Below are 10,783 nucleotides of genomic sequence, written 5' to 3' on the forward strand. Positions count from 1 at the left end.
GCGAGAGAGAGAGAGAGGTAAAATCAGTCTACAAAAAAAACACACACACACACACACACACACACACATATATATATATATATATATATATATATATATATATATATATATATATATACATACAGTCTAATAGACAAATATACGTCCATCCTTTATAATAGTTGAAACAATATGCAATCTGGATACTAAGGTAAAATAAAAAAAGTTTCAGGACGGACCCAAGTCCCTAATATATACTCTGTGATTAGCTTAATGACTAATTAGATATATATAATTGCAGAGGGTCGTTACTATAAAAAAACAATAATGACAAACTAAAGGGCAGACGTCAAATGTTGACTTCGCCGCCTAGGCTAGCGGTAGGCTAAGCCAAGTATATACACATTTGGCGCTCTTGAATGTCCAGGTTTTTTAAATTTTTCCATTATGTTTTCTAGAGTACGAATAGCTCTACATAAGCTTTCACCTGAACACAAGCACATAACTCAAGAATATCCTCTTGTCAGACCCAACACTTTCCTCGACTCTCACCATGACAGTAGCATTCAGCAAAGCTGCATAGACTAGAGACAGCTACTCATAATCTGGGGTATTTCACAGTCCTCGGCTAGCTTTCAGTGGGATAAATGTTACTTACCTGTAAGAGTACTTTCGAAAGCGCCATGCGTAATGCCTGTTCATGTTGCTGAATCGGTGGTAAATGGAAATTTTTCACTTTCGGTTGGGACCAGCAGCCCATCACGTGATGTACTTTGACACTCGTCTCGACGTAAACAAACCAACGTTCGCGGCAAATATTTCCTCTCGTGCGGAGACGTTCAGTGCGAAGAAAATTTAACTCCACAGCTCGCGCATTAACTGTTCACTGTGTGAAGCTATCTTTAGGATGATGTTCGTTTATTCTAATAATTAATTAAACTAATCATTATTTCCTTATTGAAGTATTAACGTCACCAAGGAGACACATGTGGTGTGAAGGGTGCGGAACTGAAATGTCATCCCCTCGAGCTTCTTGCCCACAGCTGATGTCGGCCGTGGGAACTGTCACTGGACTTCAACCGTTGAATCTCCACCAAGAATAGTTACACTGGACTTTTTGAACTTGAAAACTGAAAATTACTTGACCAACTTGTGGCCATTGTCGCGATACATCTTAGATACGGTAAGACGAATTACTAGAATGTGCGGTGCGTTCTAAATCTGGGTCAAAAATTTAGTTACACTGAGCATGAAGGAACGAATATGGAGTCGTTATCCTTGTAATATGGTCAAGTCACTGAGCTATTTGAAGAAGAAAAAACTGACATCAGATACCACTAAATTTTATTTCCTGATAGATATCGATTCAGATGAAGTAGCTCTAAAACTAACAAATCATCAATGGTTTTTCCACTTTCCTTCATAATTGAATTAGTTACGACTGACATGATTTTGTGAATTTAGTTATTATATCAACAACCGTACGAAAGATTTCTGCACGGAAACTTCAGATCTCACGCTTAATAACTCATAACTTAAATAAAAATGTGAGGCCAAGCGAATACAAAATGAGATAAAATGTAGTGAATATTCTTTTCATACTACCGTTGGCATCTTCTCTCTCATGCCCGATGCTCCTTCCGTCGTTCCGTGACCGTCATTGGTCTAAAAGATGAGGCGCCAACCAGCGCACCATAGTGTCGCAATGTTCTCGAAGAGCCAACACTTGGAAAGTGCCAGCCACTCAGACCACCATTATGCAATACGGCGATACAACTTCAGTATCAACAAGTGTTCGCGGCTCCTGGATAGGAACCGCGACATTTCCTACCGAAGACTGAAGACCTTGCTGTCTACAAAATGACGAATATTTTCAGTTTGTCGGCGTGTAGCTTCTATAGGGGAACACTTCTCAGTCCAGACAGATAATTAATAAAATGCCATTACTTTACGTTGTTGTTTATTCTTCTGTTTGTGAGAGAGCTACACAGAGAAAAGACCTACAAACATAAATAAAAAGTTCGGTGCTTTGATTAGCAAGCCCTGCTCGACGAGTCATCAGACAAGAAGCCTACATTTTTCTCGACATAACACACAATATATATACATACATAAATACACACACACACATATATATATATATATGTGTGTGTGTGTGTGTACGTATATTATATATTTATAATTTATTATTTATAAGTACACAAATATATGTGTGCGTGCGTATATGTTTGCGCATATGAACTGCGGTGAATGGCATTCAGACAATATGAATTATTTTTTTTTTTAAATGAAAAAAATATATACACCAACAAAAACTACACTACATCAGATGTGGCGCATTCCTTCAAGAGAAATTTATACCTCGGACGTAAACTTTCCCCTGACTGTTATTTATAGTTTTGCACCACTGTAGGCTACTTAGCTATTACGCCTTTTATGTTTCCCAAGCATTTAAAGGAGGGTTTGAATCAGGAAGGGCATCCTCCAAAACAAATTACGCAATGTGCCGCCCGTGGATGTTATTACATGTGGTGGGTAGGACGTCGCCCGGAAGCCAGCCACAGATAGACATCGGCCTAACTGGGGCCTTGCTGCCAAAGAAGTAAGAGCTCAACCTCTAATATTTGGAAAGTTGTGACAAGTCACTCCTCGGGTTAACTGACAGCAATATCTGTTGTTGTCGTTTTAGAGAATACCATTAAGTTAAAATAAATATTGTTGTTTGCCTGACTGCTGGCTATATGGCAATATTAGGCCTTCGCCCTAGAGTAGTCCGTAACTCTGAAATATTTGAGAAAACAAAGATGATATATAAATAGAGACGTTTGGGGATTGAGGAGTCACTTAAAAGACTAGAATAGGAGAGATACAAGAGTAAGACGTGGTCCCGTGGGCGCTGGGTGGGTGGGTCACTTAGTAGGAGAGGTTAATTGCCATCGGTTGGTCGAAAGGAGACAGATTCGACAGTTCTGGATTCTTCAGGGTGCGTCGCAAGAGGATCTCGTGCACTAAATCCCTTTTCCACTGGCCGCCTTTGGATAAATCTAAGATGTTTGCTTTACTGGTAACTGCGGATTCAATTATTCGATTGGGGCAACTCCTCTTGTCTAAAACAGGATCCTGGTCTAAAAGCTCCTGCTAATAAAAACTAACGATCGCAGAATCTGCAGCTATCAGTAAACCAAACATGAATTAAACTGCAGGTAAATGGAAAGGGGATTTGAGTGGATGAGACCTTCTTGCAACACCCTCAAGAATCAAAAACGCTCCTTTTGACCAACGCCAACAAGAAGCGTCCCGGGAACCGCTTGCAATGTAATTAACTACCTCTTCTCAATGAGCTCACACACGACCCCCCCCTCTCGGGGCCACTTAATCCTTTCAGCTGACTCCTCCCAGACAGTTCTCGTTTGCATATAATGCTTTATTCTGTCGGTTCATTTTTACACGCTGCTAAGACACAAAACCCGGTGCTGGTGTTGTGCTGGATAAAAGTTAGTCTCAAACAGCCCCAACTATATTCGCTCATGGCTGGCCTAGTCTTAACCAAGGTATATTTCCATTAGTTCAGATGATGAAAGAAGTAGGCGTAACTTCTAATGCATAGTGTAATTTTATTAAGTGTATATTTCCTTATATTGGTTTCTATTTTTAGTATACAAATACACATACATAATTATGATTTTGTTAACATTGCACAATGAAACACGGTACAGTAATAATTCACTCTCCCTTTGAAAGAGCTCTGTCTCTTACGTGCTTTTCGCTTCCTTAACAACTCATAAAATCATTTGTCGTTTAGATCTGGCTGCTGTGAGCAATATATGATATTATGAATCATGCGGGAAACGTACGGATGGCTCTACCTTCAACTCCCTTTCAGGGGATAAACGACTTTCTCGGCCGGAAATATATGTACGTATATACCACCTCCGTCTCATGATAATCTCCTCTCTTTATCTGTCTCTCTTGGTACGCAAATATTTTCAACATAGAGAGAGAGAGAGATAGGCTACATATTCTTGAAAATCAAGGTGGTATTCAAACCCTCGACCTGCTCCTCATTACAGTTAAAAATAGAGAGAGATAGAGAGCGAGAGAGAGAAAATGAAAGAGGTTGCACTAGGGGTCGAAGGGACGCTGCAACGAACCTTTTAAGTAATGCCTACAGTGCACCACTTGAGGTGCTTTGACGGCACTTCCTCCCTGAGGGGGAAAGTGAGAGAGAGAGAGAGAGAAAGCAGTTTATCAGATATCTTGTGACGAATCTTCTCAGTGGCGAGCGAAGAGTATGAATCCCTCGTGCAGATCTAATCAGGTCGTAAACGTGTCCGAGAGTTTATAGTTATTACTGTATAAACGTACGAGAATCTATGTTAAATCAGGGGTTGAACATATTACTGTCGCTTTAACAATGCGATTTTATTTTTTGTGGCATGTTAAAAAGAAGTGATGGGCACGAAAATGGTAACATAAAAAACATAAGTGCCTCGTTTTCAATCAGTTGTATTGCAGTTCTTGAGAGACGAGAAAACGTTCTATATTAAGTTCTTTGAAGATAGATTGAACAGGCTTAAAAGAAACAGCAATAAGTTTTATAAACTAATAATAATAATTATAATGTACTATGATTAAATTGTTTAGCCATGAACATACGGATTTACCAGCTTTGAAATCATTCTTCTTGCGCAGACACTTTAAGCAAACATTTCAAAAGTGCTTGAGTCTATCCCGGACAGCTTCCCAACTCCCGCCAATTATACAGCAATAATTTGCAAAAGCAAAAAAACGGAGATGGGAATTAAAATGTATTTCAAAACGTTCAGAATTCTAATTGTTACGTGATATCGATTCCAGATGAAGTTAGATTCTGTAGTTTTGAACCGATTTCTTTTTAAATTATATTGTTCGATTAGTTTGGTCCAATCTAGCTCCCAGCTCCTTTTGCGAAGCAGTTGTGAATTATGAAGAAAGTAGCCTATGAAAGTATGTCATATAACGTTAAAATATTTTCCAGTAACAGTTATAGAAAGCAAAGCGTTTTGAGTACTTTTATTGGTTTGTATGTGTTTTTACGCTGCATAGAACCAGTGGTTATTCAGCAACCAACGGCTTTCCTTGACTTCCGAACCACGTCGAGAGTAAACTTCTATCACCAGAAATAAACATCTCACACCTCAATGGAATAGAACTCGCGGCCTCCAAGGTGGCATGCAAACACCATACCGACCACGCCACTGAGGCGCTTTCAATTGGGAATGGGGAGAGGGGAGGGGGCTAGATATTTAGACTTTCGTATTCGGAAAGCAATGTTGAAGAATTCTCCCGCATTTTTTATTTAAAAATGTTCAATGTTATAATCTTACACGAAATCTCCTGTAACAAAGGTCTTAAAATGGTTTTCAGTACGTCACTTTAAACCTATCTTAATTTTTTTTTTTTTTTATCTTATAAATGTTCATCATACAACATTTACCTTATAGTTGCGTATTTGCACAAATGAGGAAAAAACCTGTTTGCTGTTTCGTATTTGTAATTCTACACTGACGCGTGATAGTTGACACCATCCCACTCATATTTCAGAACAAACTGCATTCTCTCTCTCTCTCTCTCTCTCTCTCTCTCTCTCTCTCTCACTTCGAAACCTTTGCTCCCTACCAACATACAAATGGTTTTGTTTGGAGAGAGAGAAGGGGGTTAATACTTAAATAGATATTACCGAATACTTAGACAACATGTGAAGTATTAGAAACTTTTGCTTTTTAGAACAAGGCGTGATCCGACCTCCAGCTTACTCGGGGGTACGTGCTAAAATCTATGGTCAAATAGTGAGTTGTTTCACCGACGAAAATTAAAATGAAGGAGGTCTATTTTATCAGAAGCAATTGTTCTGTACCGTTTAACATGCTCATTATTTATATTTTACATTTTCTGTCTCACAAATAAATCGTCAATATCCTGTCCTAAATTTCCGGTATCTTTGACTCAACGCGAAACACCTTCTTCAGACCTTTTTAGACTTTTCTATAGACCTTTCCTACCCCACCCCCAACAAGAACAGGAGCAGCAAGAACAACAACAAAGTAGTGTGTAGGCTTACTCTCCGAGTAAGCGAAAGCTCCGCTAACCGTTGGTCTAATATTCTAGAGCAGCTGAGATTTGTATCGAGTGAGTTGTCCATTCGATAATGAGCCTCATTTTGTCCGGCCTTCACTAAAATAGTTTCTTTAAAAAATAAATAGAAATAAACGCCAGCTTAGAACCATCTAATTCTATATCATGACACACTTTTTACCATGAAAACCGAAAGCATCATGAGTCATGGACAGAAGAATTTCAGCTCTTTCTGGAAGTGGACCACATGACACATGACTGAATTCTTAGGACTAGACATTCAAACACTCTAGTTGAAAATAAGCTACTATCATCATTAACTTTAAAAAATGAAAATTTCGATTGACTACTGTGTGCATTTTCTTTAAAATTAATTGTCTCGTATATATATATATATATATATTTATAATATATATATATATATATATATATATATATATATAGTATATATATATATATATATATATATAATATATCTGATAAAGTGTAGTTTACGGGAAATTCTAAAAGCCTCCAAAAGTATATTATCATTATTAAAGCACTTCTGACTTCCATGAAATCCCCGTACAGACCAGTTCAGACTTTACAATAACTCCCACCATCTCCAACCCCTTCCCCAAACCTCCACCCTTAAACTAACCCCAAACCCCACCCCCACCCACTGAACATTCCTGCCTTTACGCCCTTGGTGACTGGCTGGTCGTTCAGCATGACCGTTACTAAGCACATTGTTTTGTTCCTTACTAAGGTTATTTGTTGCCACGCTCAGCTATGGATGCATCCTGAAATAACCCGCTGGAGGAGAATAACCGTCGGTTATTCTCTTGTTCATTTGTTATTCAAATGACGAAAGATTTCCCAGCGACGTGACACTGAACAAAAATATTATAATTAATGACTATTATTATTATTAGAGGAGTCAGAAACTCAGTTAGGATTGGAGAAAAGAATGACAAAAGGCAGAAGGCAATGCAGACATGGGTCGAAGGGAAGGAAGCCCTGGGATATTACGTCCGTCGTCAGCATGGAGGTCTTTCCTCAATTACTGTCTTCTCGTTTTCCTTACGAGGATTCGTGACTAAGTAAATGTATTTATGTTACATCGCCAAGTTTTAATAATAATAGAATAAGAAGAAGGTGAAGAAAAATAATTATCAGTCTACTTAGGACAAGAACCATCCCGTAAAATCATAAGTAAAAACCAACTACCCGCTTCAGAAAGGCTTCCCCTACCTTCCCGCACCCACCCCCCCTACCCACAACCCATCACCAAACCAAGCATGCGTTAACGTTTCTAAACTTACAGTAAATCTCCCAGCATTCCCGACGAAATTAGAATCGGGAAAAAAAACTAAATATATATATAAATCAAGTGGCAGGAATGGCACACCGTGGAAACTTGTCCACACTATATGTGGATGCAGTGTTGGCAACCTTCCCGACGAAGAGCTTCTTGGGGATTTAAGCGGATCAAAATCAATAAACAAAATCACCGCTGCTCAATTAACGGATGATTAAGGAAACTAGTTCGTTAGTGAACACACAAGCACACAAACGCCCGTGATAGAGAGTATAGATCTATATTCTTCTAGACCTAAAATACTTGAGTGTGAAAGGTTCGTCTGAAATTACACGAAAGCTTTTATTTTTACTATTATTATATTATTATATAACATTATTATCAAAGAGTAAAGTAGCCATCACCTTACAGAGAAAAACGTTCACAGAGGTGATGTTCTCATGTGGAAAAAGGAAGATATATAGCACTTCTATGTCACATCAAAAAGAGAGTAGATTCATTCCTCTCTGAGCTTATCCGTAGGTATTAAGTCTCCTTTTCCTTTCCCGTTCACCGTGGCGTCATGAAAATGTTGGCTCATATTTTCAGCTGACACTTCCGACAGAAATTCTTTGATTGTGGAGTGTTACTCCACCCCCAACCCCAACCCCCCGCTTCTCTCTCTCTCTCCTCTCCTCTCCTCGCTTCTCTCATCTTCTCTCTCGTCTCTCTCCCTCTCTTCCTCTCTCTCCTCCTCCTCTCTCTCTCTGTGTATGTGAATTAGTCACACAGCTGAGGATGAAACGATAACAATGAATCTCAAAAAAGATATTCGATGGAAAGGTAGCAGAGAACGAACCCATACAGTGAGACTATTCCAAAGCTTCCCGTTGTAGATAAATGTGATGATCGAAACCATTAGTTTTTTACGTCTGCTTTCAGAAAAAAAAAATAATAATAATGAATTAAAATGGTTTATAATAACTGGGACTGGCTTCTGATATCAGTCGCCGCCACATTCAGACTTAAAGTGCTGTAAGCCGAAACAAATGAAGGAAAGTCATGGATTAGTCTAAAGTAGGTAGTAGTACCTCACCCACTACTTATTCCATATTAATATAGATACATAGCCATATTTACTCGTATATCAATCTGTATATAATAAGAAACCTGGTATCATCAGCAGAAATTTGCAAAAGCCTTAACATTAATAAGTAATATATTGCCCATTTTCTTTCATTATTGATATATGTAGACGGCGAGGCCTTTATGTAGGGGGAAGGAGGATAAAGCCAATTAATAAAGCAAAAAAGAAATTTTATTCAGAACTTCATTAAAACAATCGATTACAGATAAAAACAAATGAAGTAAATTCAAGCAATCAATCACCGGTTTGCGCAACACCTCAACTGGAGAGACAACACAACACTCGTCTGTCATCTAGCCAAATGACCCTCGGTTTTGTTTAAGATTGATTAAAATAGGACAGATCTTGGCGCCAGCTACTTGAAATTGAAGGGGAATGAAGGCTCCGGATGCCCACGTATTGCATCATTAGCCCTCACTCCAAAGGAAGCATAAAACTGGTAATAAAAGTTAAAGTCGAACGTTAATAAGTTAGCTAAGCGGTTGACAAGAACTGTATTCATACTTTCAAAATGCCTAACAGATAGACAGATAGGTTAGGCCTAGATGTTAAGCACAAACACACACGCACACACACACACACAGATAACAGAGAATTGTGGGAACCAACAAATTGTGCGAAGAAATCCTTTCCCAACCTTTGACAGCCAATAGGAGGTTTTGTTTATTGAATATGAACGCAAATAGTGTATTCTAAACGCATCTCTCTCTCTCTCTCTTTCAAACGCATACATGCACACACACATATGTAGAAAACCTCGAATTTATCTTGCATGCAAATGTGGTAATAGAGCTTAATCTTGCGGAATTTAGGAAAAACTTCTCGACTGAAACAGCCAAGATTGATCTTGCAATAATGTGAAAGACGATGGTTGCAGATAGTTTTCTAAAGATATATATTATATATATATATATTTATATATATATATATATATTATATTATATATATATAGTATATATTATATATCTATATATATATATATATATATATATATATAGGTGTGTGTGTGTGTGGGTGTGTAGTATATGCGTGTGTATGCATATATACATGGAACACGTATCAAGACTGAAGTAGCATTGTTAGGATTAAATTGGTCTTGAACCGGCATGGGCTCTTGCTTATTAAGCAAGTAGTATAAAAAAAAAAGTATTTAACGAAACGAGAATACTCGATGTGCTACACAAATAAGCTTATGACATTTCTTATACAATGATTCATATTTCAATTGATGAATGTCACATCAGGAACAAGCGCTTTTTCTTTTGGTTTTAGGCAGTTTTATTTATTTGTTTAATTTTTTTATTACTTTTTTTTTCGGCGCCAAGACCACGAACAACTTCCGATGACATCAGGTCATGCCCGAGTGTGTGATGGTTTTTGTCATTGACCGCTAGAGGTCGGGTGACAGATAAACGAATAAAAGAAATCTCTCTCTCTCTCTCTCTCTCTCTCTCTCTCTCTCGTGAACTATACCTCAATTTCCATATTGTTTTGGCCCTTTCACGAGTAGGTCGTCAGTTCCGAAATTATAGATTTGAACTGAATCGAATACAGAAATCAGGCCAAAGGCCAAAGCACTGGGACAAATGAGGTCATTCAGCGCTGAAACGGAAATTGACAGTAAAAGGTTTGAAAGGCGTAACAGGAGGAAAATCTCAAAGCAGTTGCACTATGAATCAGTCGTTAGGAGAGGGTGGAAAGTAAGATGGAAGAGAGAGAATATGAAAGGAGGTACAGTAAAAGAACCTAAACTATAGAAGCTTGCTTAGAGGGGAAAAAAGACGAGGGGGAAGAGGGTTTTCGTGTTAAAAGCATTCATCATCTGGTTTTCCTTTCCTATAGAGTAAATATGTATTATTAGGACACAAATATGGAGACATACCTGATAACTGCTTTACGCCCCAGAATAAGAAGTAAGCGGTAAAACTTATCTACACATGTAAAAATGGGGCTAATTTCAGTTATTTTATTTTAATATTATTATTATTATTATTATTATTATTATTATTATTATTATTATTATTATTATTATTATTATTATTATTATTATTATTATCCAATCACATGATAGAATGGCCGTAGGTAAAAAAAGAAAATAAGAATAACAAAAAAATGTACAAGGATTTGTTCTAAAGAATGCAAATAAAGTATGTGTTTTTTGACGGTACTCATGTATGTGTGTGTATACATATATATAGATATTATATATATGTATAAATGTATTAAGCTACAAATATAGTTTGATAGCCAGTCCACTAAACTTT

At 37.6% G+C, this 10,783-nt stretch overlaps 2 protein-coding genes across 3 annotated transcripts in view; one reads left to right on the top strand and one right to left on the bottom strand.

Annotated features, from left to right (window-relative positions):
* The window catches only part of LOC135205678 (prestin-like), a 274,518-nt gene that overhangs the window by 261,350 nt on the left and 2,385 nt on the right, over nucleotides 1-10,783 (bottom strand). The window contains exon 1 of one of the 2 annotated variants that reach the window (XM_064236586.1): nucleotides 638-942. The exons of the other annotated variant lie outside the window; for it this stretch is intronic. Within the exon in view, the coding sequence (XP_064092656.1) occupies nucleotides 638-681 (44 nt within the window). The 5' untranslated portion in view covers nucleotides 682-942. Of the gene's footprint in view, nucleotides 1-637; nucleotides 943-10,783 lie in introns of those variants that run through there. 2 annotated transcript variants of the gene reach the window in all.
* LOC135203220 (DNA replication complex GINS protein PSF2-like) overlaps nucleotides 1,030-10,783 on the top strand; it is a 113,898-nt gene continuing 104,144 nt past the window's right edge. Inside the window, 1 exon segment of the mRNA XM_064232983.1 lies at nucleotides 1,030-1,162. The gene's annotated coding sequence lies outside the window, so the exon portion shown is untranslated.

The sequence above is a fragment of the Macrobrachium nipponense genome, chromosome 24 (genome assembly GCF_015104395.2).
Source record: "Macrobrachium nipponense isolate FS-2020 chromosome 24, ASM1510439v2, whole genome shotgun sequence".
Classification (NCBI taxonomy): Eukaryota; Metazoa; Arthropoda; class Malacostraca; order Decapoda; family Palaemonidae; genus Macrobrachium; species Macrobrachium nipponense.